Consider the following 24,794-nt stretch of genomic DNA (forward strand, 5'->3'; position numbering starts at 1 on the left):
ACCAAAAGGCCCATCAGCCTAAATCTCCTAAGGGAAGTTGCTCAGGCATTTTAGGTTTGGGGCACTATTTTCAAACACGCACACATTACTTGCAAAATGTAATCCATTAATCCATTAGTATTTGCCCTGTGAAAAAAGCAAGAGAACTGATAGAAGACAGGGTCAGACTTTAACTGAAAGAAGCGATCCAGGACCACTGTGTGAAGGCTGGAGTCCCAGAGGCAGGGCGAGGCAGGAGCATGCCCTCTCGCAGGGAGTGAGGACAGACCAAAAAGGGATCCAAGGAAGCCCCAAAGCGGAGAAAGTGCTCGTAGCGCCCATTCAGGTTGGACCCGTGCATGCATTCAGAAGACCTCTGGAGGAAGAGGCCCGTTAGAAGACTGGCGCACGGTTTAATAGCTTTGGGAGGGAAGGGAGGGCAGGATCCTTTGGTTGGCATGTACTTTTCTATACTTCAGGCAGAGGGTCTGTCTAGTGAATTCCAGTATGAAAGCTATGCCATAGAGGGTTAAGCAATCTTTCTTTTAACAAATTGTGGACTGAGACAAGTTGATTAAAGACGCAACTCATTTAGGCAGTTAATTCAGAAAGTATCTGGAATTTTTAACCATATGTTTTATTTGGTGTCAACATCAAAGGAATGCTTTAAAAAGCAAATTCAAACCCATAAGTTAATAACATTTCAAGTTAACTGCATAAAAATAGTATTATTTTACATTTCCCCATACTGTTACCCTATAACTAACTGTACATAAATTTCCACAAAGCACTTGTCACTTATAAAGTGAAGGTTCCAAAATGCTAAGTAAACGTTTGCCAATTACTATTTTTTAAAAACAATACTCCTTTGGAAGATTTCTCTTCCTTTTGCTTGTATTTGATCTGCGAACACCTCAAGTCAAAGTTTCTGGAAACTTTCCTGGAAAAAAAATCTGGAAACTTCTGGAAGAAAATCATAGTAGACAAGGGCTCAGTGCAGACATAAGCAGCTCCATTTTATACACAAAGTTTCGACCTTCCATTTTATTCCACTGAACTTCTTTGAATGGCCCACGAAGATGATTCCATTTGCTATCTTGTAGAACATCACTTTTTGGGAGGTCTTTACACTGGTTACGTGGAAACTGAACCATAATCTTGCTGCCACTTTCAGGGCCATTGCGCACTGTGGAGTGGAGCATAATCAAAATATCAATACGCTATTTTTCCAAAATAGAAAAAGTAGATCGTACATCTTAATTCTACCATGATCACAAAAACCTTGTCTGTTACCAACTTGAAAATTCTGTTTAAAAGTGCTTTTCAGTTTTGATATGCTTAAAACTAATTTACTAATTTATGGATAGTAGGCTGGTATAAATACTCATGAATTACTATATGTACTATAAAAATGTGGCAAGGTGAATTTTGGCTTAGGAAAGTCAAATGTCCTATACTAGAGGCCCAATGCATAAAATTCGTGCAAGGGGCTCAGCCCTCATTCGCGGCCCCGCCCCCCCCCTCCCCTGCCCACAAGCATCAAATATATAATGAAACTCAAATGTTCAGAATCAGGACAAGGAAGGTTGAAAAAAAGATTATTTTGAATTAAGAACTCTAGGTTAATGAGGCTTTAACTATTACTTAGGGAAGAAAAAGAGCTTATTTTGAAATTCTTATTAATGAAGATCTAGCAATACCAAGCTTGCAGATACACAAACTGTGATCCTATGGGGAAAAACTTCTAACTACCCACTCTTTCAATTATTTAAAGCAGGTATTAGAAAAGATCGTTTTAAGTACAGAAAACCATAGCACTCCAAATATAATTGTCAACTAGATAATATGTGTAGGTGCTTGTTCAAGTGCCTGACTCACAGCAAGTGCTTAATGAAACACCTCTTCCTCTCTTAGCCATCCCTTTACCATCTTTAGGATCAGAAACCATTCTTCCCAAATCTATAGCAGTACATTTTTAAAAAGCTCTTTTCCATTAAAGATTTCAAACTGCAGGGGTAACAATGGCGATGGCAGTCTTCAGATGTTCTCTCAGGAAAACGTGTTGCAAGTAAACAATTTTTATAACTACTGCAAGAGAAGTTATAATCTGATGCTCTGAAAAACAGCTATGATCAGATACTGTTCAGCACCACTACTACATGAACTCACTTACTGCAGAGATAAATTACTGTTAGTACATGTAACTATTAAAGCTAATTTAAGGTCAAACTGCCAAAGAAGTAAAAGTACCTGAAATAGCATAGTCACCATTCGGGGAGGCCACTGTTATAGCGGAGGCATTGCCAATGCTCTCTATGGGCCCAAGCCCCACATGATTACTGAAACTGAGAACTTGCCAGCCCATGACCTTGGCTAGCTGCTGAACTGCATGCACCTGATGCTGCGACATCTGTGAATGAAAAAGGACACTTTATTGACAATCAGCATGGACATTTTCTTTGCAGTGACCTGACGTTATGATTGTAAACTTCTGGTGGGGTTTTCACTACCTAGCACAGGAACCCTAATTCATGTATGAGGAATCCTCCTGTGTGTGACTACTGGGGGGAGGGAGAGGACCCCCCCGCCCTTCCATTGCAGAAGCTAAAATAGCCTGACACTCGCTTTCCCTGTCTACTGGCAGCTTGAGGACAACACATGACCAGCTGGATGCTCCCATCTGGATCACTACATGTGGAGCAACAATCAAGGTAGCAAGGCGCGCTGAGTATCTTCCATTCACCCTTCAAGTCTACTCCAGCCTACTCTGCCCGGGAGCCCGAACTGTATGGTTACATTAACAGCTTTCCATGTCCTCTGGTTTCAGGTTGGGCTCAGACAGTGGGAGCCACCCAGGTAATGAGAACGGGCAGGATGGCAGGGAAGAGAGTGCAGCCAGGGTATTTAGTCTCTTGGTACCTTTCCTGTGAGGTTGTCTAGGCTTGTTGTATCCAGTGAAAAAAGGCTGCTGGTCTTCTCAAGATGGTCTTTTCTACGTGACTATCCCCGTAGGGTTCCTATGGCTTGTCCCTCCTCTATCCCTTTGGCTCCATTGGCCTGGTTACATGCTTATTACTAGCAGCAGGCTACCACTTTCCCTGGTGGCTCTCCTGTATCCCCACTTTCGTAAATGGATCCTTAGTAATAAACCCCCCTGGAGTGTGCCACGTGTTGCCTGTTAGGACCCTGACTGAGACGCAGGGGCAGTTTGAGTACAGTCTGCCACCAGCCGGGAGGAGTAGTGTCAGGATGGCAGCAGTGGCACTGCTCTGGCTGTGGGTCTCACCATCTAGCTTCCTCTGCTCCCTATCCATTTGCAAGCCTTGTCTCTAGACTCCCCACTGATCCTGAGATCTATCCAGTAGCCCTCCAATACATCTCTGTGCATGTGCCTAAGTTGGCCAAAGCCATTTTAGATGTAATCCATCAAGAGCTGCCATTCCTCACAAATAAATTTCATTTACTTGGTGCCAAAGAAGCAAGTCAGTGTCTAATATTATTGCTTCAGGTGAAGATGGAGAGCATCAGTATTTTTTGGAATTTTATATGAAAATATAGTATCTGGATCATCACAATTCCAGGAAGGTAAGAAAAATACTGTTGTTACTTTACGCTTGTTAAAAGTCTGGAAGTTGCCCTGACCGGTTTGGCTCAGTGGATAGAGCGTTGGCCTGCGGACTCAGGGGTCCCGGGTTCGATTCTGGTCAAGGGCATGTACCCTGGTTGCGGGCACATACCCAGTGGGGAGTGTGCAGGAGGCAGCTGATCGATGTTTCTAGCTCTCTATCCCTCTCCCTTTCTCTCTGTAAAAAATTAATAAAATATATTTTAAAAAAAAAAGTCTGAAAGTTTGTCCAGTGTCACAGAGCAAGTGTGTGGTGGGAGCTGGGACTAGACCCCAGCACTTTTCATACTGCTCCTTAATATGGGGAACACTTTCATATGGCTTACGGTTAAATACTCCATTTAATATTATGACTAATGGTCACTATGGTTTTGACCTAATCTCGCTTTCTCTGGTTTTCTTGGGTTAATACCTCTCCACCACCATGTGGCCCTGGAGTGCAAATCGTGACAAATGTGAGAAAGTTTGACAGTTTTAGGCCTGATCTTTTCTCTTCAACACACACCAAGTGGAAACAAATCCAGGATATTTATCAACCCTTTCAACTAAACAATAGATTGTAAGATATGCACTAGAAGATGGCAGAAAACATGGTTTCCTTTTTATAATTTACCATTTCCCACTGCTTACCCACTTTGGTCTTTAAATGGCTATGGGAGGAAGGGGCTCAGGACTTGTAGTCTGCACCTCTCACCTGAGAGAGAAGGAAGTCCTGCAGCTCCTGCTCCTGGTGAGACAGCGTGATGACTCTTCCATCTCTGTGTACCACGCGGATCTGCTCAACTCCAATGTTCAACTGCAGCTGAATGGACCTGGATAGACACATATACTAAAAATCAGAAATGTTCCAAATTACCTTGTAAATGCCACAAACATTAACCCTTTTCATAGAAAAAGAAAATAACAGGCACTTTTGATAACCTACACCAGCACCCATGGGGTGGGGAGCTTTCTTAGGTTCAACTAAACCATCAGAGTCAGGCAGACTACCACAGGCCACGCTGAGCACCAGTCTACGAAGGGCACAGGAGAGGAACCGTACTTGCCAGCTGGCCAACATCAGCTGCTCCTCTTGTGGCAGTCCTTGCAGCAGGACATGCAGCTGTCAGCACAGCAGCGGCACACCTGGCTGAACAAGGTGAGCTCCACACAGGATATGTGTAGTACCTGCCTTGACTTGCAAACCTCAGACACGTCAGGAGCCACGCTCACTTGTAACAACTCCACAGGCATGTTTCCAGGGTCCTCACAACAGACCCTGACTGCCCAGTTTCACAAGCCACCCCATCCATGGAAATCCACAGGCATTCCTGTCAGGTATTTATAATTCCTCCCAGTCCCAATCCATTTCTTAATGTGAAATCAATCATTTTGCCATAAGCAATGTTGCCTAGTAACACAGATGGCATATTTTCTTATCAGGTTACTAGGGGACTAGAGCTAGAGAATTAACCAAAGGTCAAATTCTCATATAGAAAGGGAAAAGGTTTTATCAAGTCTTCACCCACTCCTGAAATAATCAGCAAATAAGTCAGATTATGGACACTATTAACTTGGTTTAGATCAAACAAAAAAACCTTATAAAATAGACAATAATTAACACTCTGCTCACAACACTTTGCCAAACCAACGTACAAATTGCTAGCACATGACATGTACAAGAAACCTAAAATTCCCCCAAGTCAAATGATCTAGATGAACAAATGCAGAAAAAGTAGCACTATACATTTCCACATTTTATAGTACCACATTTTACAGTAAATATTTAGGAAGACAGCATTTTGGCAATTGTCTACATAAAATTATAATTTTTATTAAAGTGTGCCGTATTACTTCCAAATGAAGAACTTATTTTTGACACTTACTTGCATATTTGTTCATAACCTTGTGATGTGATTAACACTTTCACACTAGATTCATAAACATCATTAATATTTGACCAGTGAGCCTGTATCTGAGGGTCCTCAATGCGACTTGCTAAGCTGTCAATGGTTGCAGCAGTCCTTTTAAAGAAGTAAAAATTTTTGTAAAAGCACCAAATAAAACAGTAAGATTATAAATCACTTAACAATTTATGGAGATTTGAAAACCAGATGACATTTTAAAAATACCACCGTCTGAAAAGCACAGACTTTAACACAAGGTCGGCTATCATGGAGCCCTCCTTCACATCGCTCTGAAGTGCTGGTTCTCAGCCTCTCGTTGCAGCCCACTCTTGTGCTCAGGCTCATGCCCTTTAACTCCACTTGCTTTCTCTCACCCAGGAAATCTTATCAGAACACAGCGAGAAGGAGACTTCTCGGGTACTAATCTCAGCCTCTAAAAAGAATACAATCATTCATAAATATCAATACTCGACCCCTGCTAATAAATGACTTGGGACATACCCACGCTGTAATGGAATTGTAATTATTTGCATGAGAAGCTAGAAAAACATTTTACACAATTAAAACCTTATACTTCAGGAAAGATAAAATAGGAATGAATAAGAAGATTCTTCAAGTGCTAATTATGTACCAAATATTATAAGTGTTTTCATGAATTATATAACTTAATCTTACTAACAACCTTGTGAAGTAGATACTATTATTAGCTCCATTTTTCAGAAGAAAAAAGAGCAGTGTAGCAATGTTAAGTAATTTGCTACAAGGTTACAGGGCTGTGAGCCAGGTACAAAACCTGGAGTCTAACTCCAGAGCCAGTAATCTTCCCTTTATATCTTTTGTAAAAATATGTTTTTATTGATTTTAGAGAGAAGCTGGGAAGGAAAGAAACATCAATCGGCTGCCCCTCTGCATGCCCCTACTGGGGGTCAAGGGGATAGAGCCCACAACCCCAGCATGTTAGAAAAAATATACTAAGTTACATGGGCCATGGATCTGAGTCTTCCCCAAACCTGACAGGACCATTTATGATCATAAACTCTCATACTGCAGCCAGCTTCCTTTCCCTGAGAAGAAAGGTTAAAGCATGTCCAAAATAACACATGTGAGATAAATAATAAAGGGAAAAAGGCTGTGGTTTCACAACACACACACACACACACACACACACACACACACACACACACACAAAAGCAATAACTTCACTCATCCTTACCTACTCCTCAGAAAAATATGCTTTGCTTGTTTAATTATTTTTTCCAGAAGCCCTTCACTGGACTGCAATGAATTGATTTCATTTTTATCAAAAGCTTGAGGACCGGAAAGTCTCATTCTCTTGTGGCCAAAAGGTGCACTTGCTGGATGAGGCATCATGACAGAACTCAAGGTCTGTTTATGAAACTGTAACAACAACAGTTGTTATAGACGATCAATACCCACATATTAATTACTACACAGTGCTCAGTCAAAGAAGAGCTCACATTTGGAAACATGAAAGCAATGGATCTGAACCACATACAGTGGTTCACAGTCCTGGCACACAGAAAAATGCTAATACCAAGGCCATGTGTAATATGAGTCTATAAAGAGAAGGGTCCCTCTCAAGCTGTTTTTTTTTTATTTTTTATTTTAGAAGTTTTAAAGTACAAGACCAAGTATTCTTCAGTAGGTCTCACAATAGAACATATGTGATCAGTACTAGTTAGTCCACTATACCCTCAATTAGAGGCTCCCAAACCTGGCTCCTACAGAACCACCTGCGGACCTTGGAAAGAAGGCTGATTCTCATACCATCACAAACTGAACCACGTGCGGATGAGGCAGGGGAGGCTGGCATGTATATTTCTATTAACAGTTTCTCAAGGGTTCTTTTGAAATTGGCCTAAACTGTGAACCAGCACTCTGGAAACCCAGTTTTAGATGGCCTGTAAGTGGTACATGTCCCGAGACAGCAGGACTATCCTGTTCACAGGCTCTGGCAAGTCATTTCTCCTGATCACCCAATCAGAACCACTCTTCCCTCTGCGCCCTTTAACATGCGTTTCTTATACCTCACTATAAAACATGTGCTATCTTTCTACCACTAGCAGCTATGCTAGGGAACAGAGACTGTATTCTGATCATCTCTGTATTCCCCAAGCATATAGCAAAAATCTTTCTCATCACAGACAGTGAATGTCATTGTTATGTGATTAATGAGGACTTGGCAGGGGGGAGCTTGTGCATTTTCACTGCCCTGGACATGCTCACCACAATGCAAACAAAAGTATTTATTTCATTACCTCTCTAATCAGTAGATGCAAATTATGCTCTAGGACATAAAGATGGTCCTCCGGACTTTGCTTCTCTGTAGCAAATTTTTGGGATTTCTTGTCATTTGAGGAATGGCACAAAGAAATCGATAACTGCAAGCCTATTTATAAAAAGAAGTAGAACAGATATAAATAATCTAAACTATGAAAAGGCACAACCTGTCTTTATAAAGTATAGTCACAGCCCATTCTCAAATACCCACATATTAGTTACTACACAATGCTCAAAGAAGAGCTCACATTTGGAAACATGAAAGCAAATGGATCTGAACCACATTAAGAGGCATTCTAAACTTAAAGAGGAGGCTTCAAAATGACTATTCATGAATGCAGTAAACTACCATGTATTTTAACAATTCAAATTCTGTTGACCTTGAGCTGTGGCTAAAGACAGGTGAACATAAGCTATATATTAATTAATTTGTTTCTTCTTCCTTTAGATTAAAAAAATGATTAAAAAAAACAAAACCTGACAGAGTTGGTATCTGGTCTTATTAACTAGGCGAGAGATACTCTCCCCTGCTTCCAAGGGAACCAGGATGAAGATTTTCATTCCTAAAACCAATTCCCTTGACAAGATTTAGAAGATACTCCTCAGAATTCATGTAAAAAACAAGTGTCCAGCTAACTACAAACTAATCTCCAGGGGAAATCTGCCTTTTAAACATATAATTAAAACCTAATTTCCACAAACTTAGAAATACTATGGGAACTTAATAAATTAATTATTTTCTAAGTGACATCTCAGACAATAAGACAGGATCCCTGCAAAGTCTTCCACACATGGCGTTAGCAGAGACACCTCAAAGCAACTGTGGTTGAATAATGGTCTTGTTAGTGCAAATTTTGAACACGTGCTGTTTAAAATCTGGAGTTCCACTATTTAGGCCATAGAATCAGTAGTGTGGCTTGTGTTGCATGCTTTCCCAGCTGCCATTATAGACAGCACACCACCTCTTTGCTCTTACTGTTCCTTTGACAACTCTTTATCCTGTTCCCCAAACCACAAAGTCCTATTTATAAATCTTGAAAGGGTTGGTTGATCGTACTTGGAAAGGGCTGAGAGATGATCTGGTTTTTCACCACAATGTGAGGGATCTGTGATTTAATTTGAACAGCTTCCCGAGAGAGCTGTGCAAAAATTTCTTTACACAAGAGAACATTTTGTGCTGCTTCTAATTTTGTCTGCCAGTGTGGGGAACCTGAAAGACAGAAGACATATACATATGTAAATTATCTAAGAATATTATGCATTAACTAGCTTAAATGGTGATCTGAATACATACAATAGAAGTTCAGAAATATTATATTACAGCATATACTTGCCAAAATATAGAAATTACTTCTTTTACACAAAGAAAACTGGTAAGTAAGTTCAATCTTAAAAAAAGATTACACAGCTCTTTAGTAATGGTTAATTAACAAATTATAAATAGTGCATTTCTACTTGTTCTTACTCCAAAATACCTAGTTTTCCTATCTATATTTATCTTTAGTTTATTTGGATGTTTAAGCTCAGTTAAGACTAAAAGTTGGAGGATAGAACATAACTATACCTGGTTTGGATTTGGGCAAAGGCCGTTTGAAGAGGTTAACCGTGCCCAGGTCCTCTATGTCTGGAGCCTGTTTTTGAATGGAAACCTATATGACAATAAAAACACATACACAAATGTTAACACATTAGTCTCTGGGCTATTAATAAGAAATTACTTGAAAAATACTCTGACAAATACCTTGATATATGCAGATCCCTCTAAATCACTAGGAATTTGAACATCCAGGGGACAATAATCTTCAGGTATCTTCTTATCTAGATCAATATCTGTATTCTTTATGACTTCAAACGTACCATGATGGGGAAAGAGAGATCCTAGTAGGGTATTAAAAATAGGAGAATAAAAAGCAGTGAACACATTTAACATACATTATTAAGTATAAAGTAATATTTCACATCCACATCATTGAATCATACTAGTAAATTAAGTTCCCACCAAAACATGTGTTCAGGGGGAAGAGGAAGGGGTGGTGAGCAAAGGGAAGAAAAGAGCAGGAGAAAAGTTTTATTTACCTTAAAAAAATAACACTCCCTAGTCTAATGCTATCATTATAATACGAACTCCATGTGCCATCCAAATTGTTTTATTCCAATGGAGTTTTGATAAAATAAATATACTTCTTTTTAAAAATATATATATATATATTTTTTCTTTCTTTATTGACTAAGGTATTACATATGTGTCCTTATTCCCCTATTGCCCCCGCCCCCACACTCTACCCCCACTCATGCCGTCCTCCCCGCCCCCGGTGTCTGTGTCCATTGGTTATGCTTATATGCATGCATACAAAAAAAGAAAGTACATAAAAAAAACACACCAAATCAACATGGATGGCTCTAGCATAAAATAAAAACACTGTATTCACTCCAGAACTCTACCTTTAGAAGAGGGGCTGTTAACCTGGAGTCCACCGAAAAAACCTGGAATGGAAGGACTCCATGCATAGAATTCACAATGTCCATTGGAGTTAGATATAAAAATATTCATCTAAAAGTCTGGTTCTAACCCTTACAAAATAAAAAATAAAAAATATATTTTTTTTATTGATTTCAGAGAGGAAGGGAGAGGGAGAAAGAGATTGAAACATCAATGATGAGAGAGAATCGTTGATCGGCTGTCTCCTGCATGCTCGCTACTGGGGATCAAGCCCGCAATCCGGGCATGTGCCCTAACAGGGAATCAAACTGTGACGTCCTGGTTCACAGACTGATGATTAACCACTGAGGCACACCAGCTGGGCAAAATGAATGTACTTCTTGGAGATTAAATACTTTTGGAGCTCAGCCTCCAGAATCAGATTGCAACTGAAGTGTTCTAAATCCAGCAAGGACAAAAGGACAGTGCGTACACTACTCTTTTTTGAATCAGTCCCTAAATATTTTTATGAGGTGTTTTTGTTCAGTGCAAAAGTTTCGGTAAATTGTTTTGACTGCTGGATTATGTCAAGAGTGGGTGATTATCAGTAATTGCTGTTTTATAACAAGGGAAGATGATCAAGATCTTCTTGCAATTAGAAACAAATGTAATCAAATCCTTTAATAATCATGGGTGACTGTTCCACAGAGAGAAACTGGGTAAAGTACTTGCACATAATTATTTGTTGGAAAGAACTTACAACGCTCACAGCTAGAAAGTACAGCTTCTACAGACCACCTAATAAAATGTAAAAATGTTTTTATCATCTTGAATTCATCTTTGTAATGGGATTTTGCCTTCATAATTCAAAATTTCCCAATTCACAGCAATGCTCAGGCACACAGGTCCTCCAATATTTGACTTAACCACCTCAATCTACCTTCCTTTAATTTTAGAATAATGCTGACTTGCTCTGGCAAATTAATTATTTTAAAATACTGATCTACTAGCCCTGGCCGAGAAGCTCAGTTGTTTAGAGTATCAAGGTTGAGGGTTCAATCACCTGTCAGGGCACATACAAGAATCAACCAATGAAGGCGTAAATAAGTGAAAACAACAAATTGATGTCTCTCTCTCTCTGTCTCTCTCCCTTCCTCTCTCAAATCAACAAATTAAAAAACATATATTGGGAGAAACCAAGATGGCGGCATAGGTAAGCACCTAAACTGCTGCCTCGCACAACAATTTCAAAACTACAACTAAAAGAACGGACACCATCCAGAACCACAGGAAAGCTGGCTAGGTGGAAATTCTACAACTAGAAGAGAAAGGCTCACAGAGAATTGGAGGTACAGCAAAGGGTCTTTGTGCGCGCAGAGAGGAAGGGCGGCTGAGAGCCTGGCTGACTTTCTCTGGCGGAAGGGGGAAGGAAGCCCCCGACCGCACTGAACCCCAGTTCTGACTGCACTGAACCCCAGTCCTGGGCAAAACCCTGTGGACCCAGGCTCATACAGGGGGAGTATGGACTGTCAGGTAGAGAGAAAGGCACCCGGAGACTCAGAGACCCAGGGGAGACCCGGGAGAGCCCCGGCGAGCAGGGGTCTGGAGGCGCGTGCGCCAATGTGCACAAAGGCTGCGGAGGTTGCCACAGGCTTTCCCTAGCAGAAGGGAGTCGGAAGCTCCTGACTGCACTGAGCCCTACTTCTGACTGCACTGAACCCCAGTTCCAGGCGAGCCCCTGGGGACTCACGCTTTTGTGGGGGGAATCTGGACTCTCGGGCAGTGGCTTGGGAGCTGGGGAAGGCAGAGGTCTGGAGGCGTGCGCAGGCAAGGGCAAGGCTGTCTGGAAGCCAAGACTGTCTGCTCCGCCCTGAGACTCCACCCCATCCAAGCTGAGCACAGACAGAGGCTATTGCAATTTGGCAAGTCTAATCCTATAAGGCTGTCTCCAGCACCGAACTTCTCCCAGCGTAGACACAGCTGATCCTTACAGCCAACTGGCCTGGAGGTTAATTCCTCCCAGTGATACCAACAACAATCAAGACTTAACTACAACAAGGCTGTACACACAGTCCACAAAGGGGTGCACCAAGAGTGTCCACCTCAGGTTAACTGGGGAGGCCGACCCACTAGGCCATATAGGAAACCTAGCACACAAATCTACCCTACCAACTCATGGAAGCAGTGAAAATGTGGCATCAAAGAAACAGATCACAAACGAAAGAAATGGAGGAAAACAAACGACTGGATATAGAATTCAAAACCACGGTTATAAGGCTTTTCAAGAATATCCTAGAAAAGGCCGATAAATATAACGAGATCCTCGAAGATATGAAAAAGGACCAACTAGAAATTAAACATACACTGACTGAAATAAAAAATATTATACAGAGACCCAACAACAGACTAGAGGAACATAAGAATAAAGTCAAAGAATTGAAATACAAAGAAGCAAAAGACACTCAACCGAAAAAGCAAAAAGAAAAAAAAAATCCAAAAAGTTGAAGATAGTGTAAGAAGACTCTGGGACAACTTCAAGCGTACCAACATCAGAATTATGGGGGTGCCAGAAGAAGAGAGAGAGCAAGATACTGAAAACCTATTGGAAGAAATAATGACAGAAAACTTCCCCAACCTGGTGAGAGAAATAGACTTACAAGTCCAGGAAGCGCACAGAACCCCAAACAAAAGGAATCCAAAGAGGACCACACCAAGACACATCATAATTGAAATGCCAAGAGCAAAAGACAAAGAGAGAATATTAAAAGCAGCAAGAGAAAAAACAGTTAATTACCTACAAGGGAGCACCCATACGATTGTCAGCTGATTTCTCAACAGAAACTATGCAGCCAGACGGGAGTGGCAAGAAATTTTCAAAGTGATGAATAGCAAGAACCTACAACCAAGATTACTCTACCCAGCAAAGCTATCATTCAGAATTGAAGGTCAGATAAAAAGCTTCACAGATAAGAAAAGGCTAAAGAAGTTCATCACCACCAAACCAGTATTATATGAAATGCTGGAAGGTATTCTTAAAGAAGAGGAAGAAGAAAAAGTAAAAGATAAAAATTATGAACAACAAATACATATCTATCAACAAGTGAACCTAAAAATCAAGTGAATTAAAAACTTGAGGAACAGAATAAACTGGTGAATATAATAGAATCAGGGGCATAGAAAGGGAGTGGACTGATAATTCTCAGGGGGATAGGGATATGGGGGGGGTCCAGGAAGAGACTGGACAAAAATCATATACCTATGGATGAGGACAGTGAGGGGGAGGTAAGGGCAGAAGGTGGGGTGGGAACTGGGTGGAGGGGAGCAATGGGGGAAAAAGGAGAAACAATTGTAATAATCTGAATAAAGATTTATTTAAAAAAAAAATAAATAAAAAATGCAAAAAAAATAAAAAACATATATTGATCTCTACTATTATTAGCTCTACAATCACAGCCAAGTCTCCTTCCTTTATCCCTTGGCATTCAAAACCTTTACCCCATTGAGCTGTGAGTCTTATAAACTTTTACTGTGTAGTTCCTCTGAATATAATTCAGCAGTTTAAAGACACTTCCATAAATACCTTGAGAAACCTGCTTTTATAGCACAACCACAAAGAATGTACACCAAAACATGTGAATTCAAGATCATCAAACTTTGGTATATGCCAACAAAGTATATTCCTTGCAGCCCTGGTTGAATGGGAAAAGGTAGGCAAGGTGTTTTCACCATCCTCTCTTCACCCAGGATGTGAAAACAGCTTAGCAGACTGAAGGTAGGAAAAATAACCAAAACACCAAAACAATAGAAATGTTTCTTTTCTCCCTTTATGCCCAGTTTTTAAGGGTTACAGGTGAGCCTCTAATTGCGAGTCCAGTCCTACCTTCTTATTTCTGATAAAAATGTTAATTATGGTTTAGGTTATGTTAGCACATAAACCCAATCTTTGAACTTTCTGTTAAATGTATCCAAAGGTTTTCACAATGAATCTATAAACTATCCTATATAATAAAAGGGTAAAATGCAAATCGACCAAACAGCAGAACAACTGGTAGCTATGATGTGCACTGACCACCAGGGGGCAGATGCTCAATGCAGGAGCTGCCCCCTGGTGGTCAGTGTGCTCCCACAGGAAGAGCGCTGCTCAGCCAGAAGCCCGGCTCACAGCTGGCGAGCGCAGCAGTGGTGGCGGGAGTCTCTCCTGCCTCTGTGGCAGTGCTAAGGATGTCCGACTGCCTGCCTAAGCCCACTCCCCGTCAGTTGGATATCCCCCAAGGGCTCCTGGACTGCAAGAGGGCAAAGGCTGAGCTGAGGGACCCCCCAGTGCACGAATTTTGTGCACCAGGCCTCTAGTTTATATATATTTATCTAAGGCTATAAAAGTAATTTAGCTTCTTCAGGCTAAATTTACAGAAATTAAAACTTTAATATGTAACATGTAACTGAGAAACAACATATTATAGAAGAATATGTAACATTACAATCAATTCTGTATATTATTTTTATAAACTTTAGTTTAAAAGCACAGTTTTTAATAGTAATCTATACCTGCACTTCTGTAGCTTAGATCTCCAAGAATTTTATCTCCAACTTTTCTAAGTTTCCAGTGTTGCCTTAATCTCAGAAGCTCAGAGTTGAAGTCTCTTTGTAGCTTATTTTCTTGATTTTCGGTAACTGATTTAGTCAGTCTTTCTGCACCCTTCAATAGGATTTGTGCTGCTCCAGCAAGTGACTTCTTTTTAGATATCAACTGTAACGTCTGAGGATTCTACCAAAAACAATCCAAAAGTGTAGTTCTGTATTATTTTTAAATGATTTGAAAATTAACACATTTTCCCAGTAACAACATACCTACTAAAGAGATTTCTAAATTAAAGCAAAGAGGGGGAAAATACACATAATATGTATTTTTTTAAAATAATAAACTTAATCCATTTCTTTGGTCAACTCAAATAAAGACTTATGTCAAACCAAAAACAGCACAGTGGGCTTACTCATCAGAACTAACCCTGCATCACTCTGCCCAGCCTCAGTTAGGCTCCTTCCCTCTTGTGTACTGCCATTCCTTTCCTGTGTCTTGACACTGCTCACTCACCTGTATACTCTTTGGTGGCACTTATTGAACTTCTGATTAAGGTCTATAATCCCTACTTGAATTGTAACCTATGTGATGGCAGAAACCACTATATCCAGAACAATGCCTGGCTCATTATATTTTATTTAATGAACAAATGAATGACTTCACTGACTACAGCTGTAAAATTATCTTGTATTACAGTTAGCTACCTAAGTGTCTTTCAAATGAATACTGAAACCAAGCAGCATTAATATTAAATGTATTTCACTGACTGCTAATTTTTGGAAAACTGTTGAGAAATCAAAATCTATGTGCTGTATACACATACATAATTATCCATAGTCACCACCAATTTGTGTAGCACATTTACCACACATACTTCCAAACAAAGTTTTCTATGTAAGAGTCAAAATCATCAAGTTTCACAGCAATGTCACAATAATCCTTTGATCATGTTAGAGGACCTAATTCTAAGTTCCTGAAGAGCTCAAGAAACTCCTGCAACTCCTTTCTGGGAGAAGCACAGAGGTGGAAAAGGCAGTGGGCTCTGAATGAGGTGCTGGAGGTCTCAGCTTGGCTCTCTAACCACTGGCTTAACTGCAATCTGAACACATCACTGATCTCTCTGGGCTTAGTTTTCTCTCTGTAAGATGAAGGAAGCAGATTTAATGATCTCTAAGAAGTCTTCCAAAGCAATGTTTCTAGATTCTAAAACTATTTCCACATGAGTAATTAAGTAATTTTTTTTATGTGGAAAAAAAAATTTTATTTACAAATAGATTCTTACAACCATTATTTCCTCTCCACACCACTAACTTGGTCACGGTCCTGATGCTTGGTTTCCTTAAAAACCTCAGCTGACCTCCCCGATTTCAGACTCTTCATTCACCAATTCACCCTTTTTCCGCATCCCTTTTATCTTCTAATGTTCAAACCTTTAATATATTCCTCATCAGATCTCAGTAATTTTACCTTGCTTTCAATATCCTCCATAATTTGACTTTTCTAATTTTTCTCACCAGGCCCTAAAAGGAGGGGAGGGATTAGAAGGAAAAACTGAAAAAATAACTTCCTCAAGGTACAGGGCTATTGAGGGCAGAGGCAGGATTTGAACCCAGGTCTATCTGACTCCGAAGCCATTCTGTCATACCATTTTTGTATAATGTAGATTACAGATGCAGGCTCTAAGACTTTGTTAAGATTTGGGAAATTTTAAAGTATTATACTGTTAATGAGACTTAATTCTTTCAAGGGTCACAGGAATATTAATTAAATAATATCCTATATAATAAAGAGGTTATATGCAAATTGACCATCACTCCAACACAAGATGGCTGCCCCCATGTGGTCAAAGTTGGCCGCCCCCAAGTCGACACAAGATGGCCAACAGGGGAGGGAAGTTGTGGGCGATCAGGCTAGCAGGGGAGGGCAATTGGGAGGGACCAGGCCTGCAAGGGAGGGCAGTTGGGGGTGACCAGGCCTGCAGGGGAGGGCAGTTAGGGGTGACCAGGCTGGCAAGGGAGGGCAGTTGGGGGCGACCAGGCCAGTAGGGGAGGGCAGTTGGGGGCGACCAGGCCTGCAGAAGACAGTTGAGGTCGACCAGGCTGGCAGGCGAGGGCAGTTAGGGATGACCAGGTCGGCAGGGGAGGGCATTTAGGGGCAATCGACCGGCAGGGGAGGGAAGTTAGGAGTGACTGGGCCAGCAGGGGAGGGCAGTTGGGGGCAACCAGGCCTGCAGGGAAGGACAATTAGGGGCAACCAGGCCTGCAGGGGAGGGCAGTTGGGGGCGACCAGGGGAGGACAGTTAGGGGCAATCGGGCCAGCAGAGGAGCAGTTAGGCATTGATCAGGCTAGCAGGGGAGTGGTTAGGGGGTGATCAGGCTGGCTGGCAGAAGTGGTTAGGGGCAATCAGGCAGGCGAGCAGCTGGGAGCCAGCAGTCCTGGATTTTAAGATGGATGTCCCAGATTGGAGAGGGTGCAGGCTGGGCTGAGAGACACCTCCCCCCACCCATGCACGAATTTCATGCACCAGGCCTCTAGTACTAGTATAAAAGATCTCCAGTTTTATGACTTTGTTTTGAGCCAGTTAGTCTTTAAATCTTCACCTTGACTTAATTTTGCATGAAAGGAAAAGGAACAGTAGGCACACAGCCTAAAAAGTGATCCTGAGATTTAACAAAATGGTACCATTATCCAGCTAAAGCCCACAAATACCTGTTTTGGAGGAAGTCCATCCTGAGAAACCGGATCAAGAGCCATAAATTTTTTATCCCTAACAATACTGAGAACATCATAGAGAACACACATCTCTGTCAGGGCACTTCTCAAATTGTTCCTCACTGAGTCCCAAGGCCAAAGGGAAGGTTGAAATTTTACCAACCCTAAAAAGAAAAAGAAAAAAAAGAAATACACGAATATTAGTTATAATGAATAAAAGCTAGGGAGTTTTAAAGTACTAAAAGAAAAAAATAATAAATTTTACTTCAAAATTGTATATTTTTTTATCCTATGCCTTCTACCCTTTCTTGAATCTTGAACATTTAAGATAGTATTCCTACAATGGCAAAACAAATGATACCTAATATCCATAGGTTAAATCTAACATTACAACATGATAGATAGGCATTCAATCTTTTTAAATTTATGCAGGCCTTTTAAATAACATTTTCTTCCAGCTTTTAAAATGTGAATAAATAATTATAGAGAATTTCCAAAATATAGGAAAGTACAAAAATAAAAATGGCCTATAATTGTAGCATTCAGATATTATGCACTATTAACATATGTTCCAACTTCTTAATCATTTTTAAAATTTTATTTTTAAAATTAAACTTCATGAACACATGCTTACTGTATACAGTTCAAACAATAGACAGTTACAGTGTAAAAAGTGGAAGTTTTCCTTTATTCCCTACCTCTAATTTTCTCCCTCCCTGAAAGGTAACATTATCAGCAGTTGGGATGTACTGGTCCACATGTTTTTCTGTGTATTTATATACATACTAATGACCTGGTGCATGGATTCGTGCACATTGAAAGGAAATTAATTAGAAGGTGGCCAGGGGGCAGGACTGGGCGAGAAGGGCCCAACATGCCCTGGAGCCAACCTCCTGCAGTCCATTCCCAGCATTGGAGAAGTAAGCGGGGTCCCTCAGCCTGGCTGAAACCGGCTCTCAATGTCCCCCGAGGGGTCCCAGAGTGCAAGAGGGCACTCTGCAAAGTTGCTGTCGTATAGGGTGTGGAAAGCAAATGCAAGTGTGCAGTAAACCAGATTCGGGCCAACAGCGCCCCAGCAACAAAATAATCCAAGGCGGAAGGTGGAATCACGCAGCCCCGCAAGGAATCTCGAGCTCCCTCCTCTCTGGTTTTGGGGTGCGTCACCTGAGAACTGCTGCTGCCAAGTCACTGCAGCTCAGCAGCTCCTGCGTTGAACATCTACCCCACATCATAATGACTGGTCAGATGGTAGGAGGGATACTTAGCATATTAACCTTTTACATATATAGATACTCCTATATTTCTATTACTTGCTTCCCCCGCCCTGCCCCTACTTATTTGTTTTAGAGACACTTCCATATCAGCACATATAGATTTACTTCATTCTTTTATCACAGTATGATATTCTAAAGTATGGCTGGCTATACAGTAAGTTTAACCATTCCTATTTAATGGACAGGTAGATTAGATCCAACAATGCTAGTAGCGGTAAACATCTTGAATACACATTTGTGTACATGTACTATGTTTTATGTAGGTTAAATTTTAGCCAAAATATTAGTGGGTCAAAAGAGATGCACATTTAAAAATTCTGACACACACAATCATCAGAGAAATGCAAATTAAAACCACAATGAGAGCCCTGGATGATATGGCTCAGTGGATAGAGCATCGGCCTGTAGACTGAAGGGTCCCAGGTTTGATTCCAGGTTAAAGGCAAGTACCACAGTTGTAGGTTTGATGCCTGGCCCTGGTTGGGGCATGTGCGGGAGGCAACCAATCGATGTGTCTCTCTTACATTGATGTTTCTCTCTCTCTGTCTCTTCCCCTCCCTTCCACTCGCTCTAAAAATCAATGGAAAAAATATCCTCAGGTGAGGATTAACAAAACAAAACAAAACAAAACAAACAAACAAACAAACAAAAACCCACAATGAGCTATCACCTCACACCTGTCAGAATGGCTATCATCAAAAAATCAACTAACAAGTGCTGGTGCGGATGTGGAGAAAAGGGAACACTAGTTCAATACTGATGGGAATGCAGACTGGTGCAGCCATTACAGAAAACAGTATGGAGTTTCCTCAAAAAATTAAAAATGGAACTTTCGTTTGACCCAGTGATCCCACTTCTGGGAATATATCCTAAAAAACCCAAAACACCAATCAGAAAAAATATATGCACCCCTATGTTCATAGCAGCATTATTTACAGTAGCTAAGATTTGGAAACAGCCCAAGTTCCCATCAGTAGATGAAAGGATAAAAAAGCTGTGGGGCATTTATACAATAGAATACTATGCAGCTATAAAACAGAGGGATCTTACCCTTTGGGACTGCATGGATGGACATGGAAAATATTATGCTAAGTGAAATAAGCCAAACTGAGAAAGACAAATATCACATGAACTCACTTATTTGTGGAATCTAATGAACAAAATGAATTGACCAACAAAGTAGGACCCGAAGCAGGGAGGCATGGAACATACTGACATACCTGGATGTGGGATTGGGGGGATGAGAAGAGATAAACCAAAGAACTTATATACTTATATGCATAGCCAATGGACACGGGCAATAGGGTGGTGAAGACCTGGGGGTTGGAGGGGGGGAATGAGTGGGAGGGGGAGGAGGGGGGATAGGGGAGTAAATGGGAGATATCTGTAATACTATCAACAATAAAAATACATTAAAATTTTTAAAAAGAATTATTAAAAAATTTTTCTGATATATACAGAACTGCCAAATTGTTTCCCAAAAAGGCTCTATCAATTCACATTCCAAACCCTGAATATTAACAGTCTTTTAAATTTCTGCTAATCTCATGCATGAAAATAGTATCTTAATGATGTTTTAACTTGCCTCTCCCTACTAGAGAGATCTGAGGTCTTTCCTCTGTGAGCTGACTGTTTATATCTTTGGCTTATTTTTCCAGTGACCTGTCTTTTTCTTTGCAGGTTGAAGGGACTCTGAATATGAGGGATATTAACCACTGTGGGCCAATATTTTGCCCAGTCCATCACTTATCTTTTCACTTTGTTTATGGCTACTCCTGTTGCCTACAACTATAACAAGAATTGTGAATATTTTTTATCTTTGACAAGAATGAGAACCCCAAAACCATTCATATTTCTTTCTACAATTCTCTAACTAGCCTCCCTCCTTCCAGTTTTGTTTTCCATTTACTACATAGCATCCTGAGTAATCTTTTTAAACAAAATCATCTGTCTACCTAAAATCCTTCAAAAGCTTTCATTTGTCCTTCTGATAAAAGCCAAAGAGTTGGCAGCTGTCTACCTCTTAAACCTTTATCTCATATCCAACCAATACAGGTGTTACCATCAACATTCATGCTGCACAGAGAAACAAAGGAACTCGCTCAAGCTCACACAGCTCAAAAATGGCAAAGCTGAGAACTCCAGGGCTCTTAACCACAGTGTGCCAAGTGACAAAAGCTCTATTAAAAACGTAAACACGGAGAAACCAAGATGGCAGCATAAGATAAACAACTAAACTGCGGCCTCGCACAACAATTTCAAAACTACAACTAAAAGACAAAACGTCTATCACCAGAACCACGGGAAAACTGGCTGAGTGGAATTTCTACAACTTGAAAGAAAGAAAAAAGAGCATTGAGACGTGCACAAGCGCTGAAAAGCTGAGGTACGGAGGCGTGCGAATAGGGCTGGCGGTGGGCAACTGGGTGCACTGCTTTTTTCAACCCAAAGGGAGACAAGCTCCTGATTACTCTGAACTCCAGTTTCTGGGGAGATGCTGGGGACCCAAATTCCTACGGGGAGAAGCTGGACTGTCTGCCATCGAGTCGGAAAGTGAGGGAGGCTTTCTTGCAGAGGTGCACCCAGCAATCATCGTTTACTGCGCTGTCTCAGGGCGCAGGATGCGGGGACTTGGAAACGTGGAGACGGCTGACTGGCAGCCATTGCTGTTTGCCAAGCCCTAGCCTAGTCACACCCTGAGACCCCGCCCCGCACAATCTACAAACCCACCCAAGCTCCACACAGCGGCTTTTGCATATAAAAGGCCTGCCCTATCGCAGCTTAACATAACAAACTGCAGCTCTGGTCAGACAGCTCCAAAACCTCCAAATCCCAAGCAAAGAGGAGAAAACTGTAGTTCTTGCTGTAGCCCCTGCTGGGTGGCCTCAGGCAGTAGTTGACCTGCACCCCATTGGAGATCCAGAAGCCAGTGTACCTAGTGGTCAGTGTGAGACACCAGATTTCAACTCCTCACATCCATAAGTGACACATTCAAGAGGCAGACTCAGTGAGCACCAAAGCCCCACTGAAACAAGTCCTGCACCATAAGCGTGTCTCCAGCACAGCAGTTCTTCCATTATAGACACAGTGGGTCCTCACAGCCAACTGGCCTGGAGGTAAATTCCTCCCAGTGTACCAACAGCAATCAAGGCTTAACTACAACAAGGCTGTACACACAGTCCACAAAGGGGTGCACCAAGAGTGTCCACCTCAGGTAACTGGGAGGCTGACCCACTGGGCCATATAGGACACCTAGCACACAAAGCCACTCTACCAACGCAGGGAAGCAACGAAAATGCGGAGACAAAGAAACAGATCACAAACAAAAGAAATGGAGGAAACCAAACGACTGGATATAGAGTTCAAAACCACGGTTATAAGGTTTTTCAAGAATTTTCTAGAAAAGGCCGATAAATTTAACGAGACCCTTGAGGATATGAAAAAGGACCAACTAGAAATTAAACATACACTGACTGAAATAAAAATTATTATACAGCCGAAACCGGTTTGGCTCAGTGAATAGAGCGTCGGCCTGCGGACTGAAAGGTCCCAGGTTCGATTCCGGTCAAGGGCACGTACCTTGGTTGCGGGCACATCCCCAGTAGGGGTGTGCAGGAGGCAGCTGATCGATGTTTCTCTCTCATCGATGTTTCTAGCTCTCTATCCCTCTCCTCTCTCTTCCTCTCTGTAAAAAATTAATAAAATATATTAAAAAAAATTATTATACAGAGACCCAACAGCAGACTAGAGGACCGCAAGAATCAAGTCAAAGATTTGAAATACAAAGAAGCAAAAAACACTCAACCAGAAAAGCAAAAAAAAAAAAAAAAAAAAAAAAAAAAAACCAAAAATTTGAAGATAGTGTAAGGAGCCTCTGGGACAACTTCAAGCATACCAACATCCAAATTATGGGGGTGCCAGAAGAAGACAGAGAGCAAGATACTGAAAACCTATTTGAAGAAATAATGACTGAAAACTTCCCCCACCTGGTGAAAGAAATAGACTTACAAGTCCAGGAAGCGCACAGAACCCCAAACAAAAGGAATCCAAAGAGGACCACACCAAGACACATCATAATTAAAATGCCAAGAGCAAAAGACAAAGAGAGAATATTAAAAGCAGCAAGAGAAAAAACAGTTAATTACCTACAAGGGAGCACCCATACGATTGTCAGCTGATTTCTCAACAGAAACTATGCAGGCCAGACGAGAGTGGCAAGAAATATTCAAAGTGATGAATAGCAAGAACCTACAACCAAGATTACTCTACCCAGCAAAGTTATCATTCAGAATTGAAGGTCAGATAAAGAGCTTCACAGATAAGAAAAGGCTAAAGGAGTTCATCACTGATATGAAATGCTGAAAGGTATTCTTTAAGAAGAGGAAGAAGAGAAAAGTAAAGATAAAAATTATGAACAACAAATACATATCTATCAACAAGTGAATCTAAAAATCAAGTGAATAAAAAATCTGAGGAACAGAATAAACTGGTGAATATAATAGAATCAGGGGCATAGAAAGGGAGTGGACTGACAATTCTCAGGGGGAAAGAGGTGGGGGGGGGGTACGGGAAGAGACTGGACAAAAATCGTACACCTATGGATGAAGACAGCGTGGGGGGAGGTAAGGGCAGAGGGTGGGGTGGGAACCGGGTGGAGGGGAGCTGTGGGGGGAAAAAGGAGAAAATATTGTAATAATCTGAACAATAAAGATTTATTAAATTAAAAAAAAACACGTAAACACTGCACCAGTAACATGTCTCAAACGGTACAACTCAAGGAAACTTGCAGAACGATACGGAGTACTGATAGTAAAACAAAATCCTAAATTGTCCAGCTATTTAAAAAAAAAAAAAAAAAAGGAACCCCGCCTGGTTTTCTCAGTGGTTAGAGCATCCGCCTGTGGACTGAAGGGTCGCGGGTGCGATTCCGGTCAAGGGCAGGTACCTCTGTTGCAGGCTCAATCCTGGGGCCCCTGTGGGAGGCAACCAATTGATGTGTCTCTCTCACACATCGATGTTTCTCTCTCTGTCTCTCCCCCTCCTTTCCACTCTCTAAACATCAATGGATAAAATATCCTCGGGTGAGGATTAACAAAAACAAAACAAAGAAGAGCACAGTTACTGTTCTACGCGGGCGTAACTTTCATACAAACCTCTTACTTTCAAAAAGACACACAGCATCTCACCTAGCACAGAAGAGACAGGGTGGCATTTCCCGGGCGGGTACCAGGACGCCCGGATCGGCGGACGCGAGGGGCAGACCCGGGCCTTACCTTCCTCGTCGTCCTGGTCCGCGCTGGACCCGGCGCCCGGCCAGTCCTGCGCATCGCCCTCGGCCCCCCCGGCCTCCTCCTCTTCGGAGCCCGAGCCCTGGCTGAAGTCGATCCGCTGCGCCAGACGCGCCAGGTTCTGGGACATAGACAGCGGCTGCAGGTACGTCTCCGTGCCATCCAGGCCCACCTCCTGGACCTGCTTCTCGCAGGCCGACTCGATGCTGATCCGCACAGCGCGCACCCCAGACATGCTGGAGGCTGGGCAAGCAGCGGGAGGACCCCCGCGCGAGCCAGAAACCGAGCGAGGAAGCAGGAGCGCCTCCGCGGGGAGCCGGCAAACTGGTGAACGCGGTGCTCCTGCGGCCTGTGGGGAAACCAGCCGCTGCTCTTCCGCCGGAAACAAAGCGGAGAGCCCAGCCACCTTCCCAGAATGCACTGCAGGACCCTCTGGGCTTCGAGTCTCGGGGAACAAAATCGACGAGGCGCGGGCTCCAGGGGCTTCCGGGCAAGAACTTCCGGTGAATTCGCGTGCAGCCGTGGGAAGGTTTGACTGCTGGAGGCGTGGAGCGCTGTGGTCGTTGGGAACCCTACTAGTGCAAAGAGCATAGAGAGGCTGGTTCCTGGTGGTCGTCTGCATTTCAAGTGTTACTTGTTTGAAAGTCGTGGAGGAAGGAAAGCTGAAGAAGGCCGGAAAGAGGTAGGGAAGAAAATGAATGGGTCCTAGGATCTTAGCATGAGAATTTCCC

At 41.9% G+C, this 24,794-nt stretch overlaps 2 protein-coding genes across 2 annotated transcripts in view; one reads left to right on the forward strand and one right to left on the reverse strand.

Annotated features, from left to right (window-relative positions):
- Window positions 1–572: 572 nt before the first annotated feature.
- MED17 (mediator complex subunit 17) lies at window positions 573–24,440 on the reverse strand. Its single transcript, XM_080643077.1, has 12 exons — window positions 24,049–24,440; window positions 17,499–17,665; window positions 14,756–14,975; window positions 9,533–9,669; window positions 9,356–9,440; window positions 8,849–9,001; window positions 7,770–7,900; window positions 6,704–6,888; window positions 5,470–5,607; window positions 4,299–4,416; window positions 2,230–2,389; window positions 573–1,165 (listed from the first exon to the last, which is right to left on the reverse strand). Exons 1-12 carry the CDS (start codon window positions 24,296–24,298, stop codon window positions 954–956), a joined length of 1,956 nt encoding a protein of 651 aa, XP_080499203.1. The 5' UTR covers window positions 24,299–24,440; the 3' UTR covers window positions 573–953.
- Window positions 24,177–24,794, forward strand: part of TAF1D (TATA-box binding protein associated factor, RNA polymerase I subunit D) — a 51,626-nt gene continuing 51,008 nt past the window's right edge. The window contains exon 1 of the mRNA XM_080643079.1: window positions 24,177–24,745. The gene's annotated coding sequence lies outside the window, so the exon portion shown is untranslated. The remainder of the gene's footprint in view (window positions 24,746–24,794) is intronic.

Source organism: Plecotus auritus (assembly GCF_963455305.1).
Source record: "Plecotus auritus genome assembly, chromosome: 9".
Classification (NCBI taxonomy): domain Eukaryota; kingdom Metazoa; phylum Chordata; class Mammalia; order Chiroptera; family Vespertilionidae; genus Plecotus; species Plecotus auritus.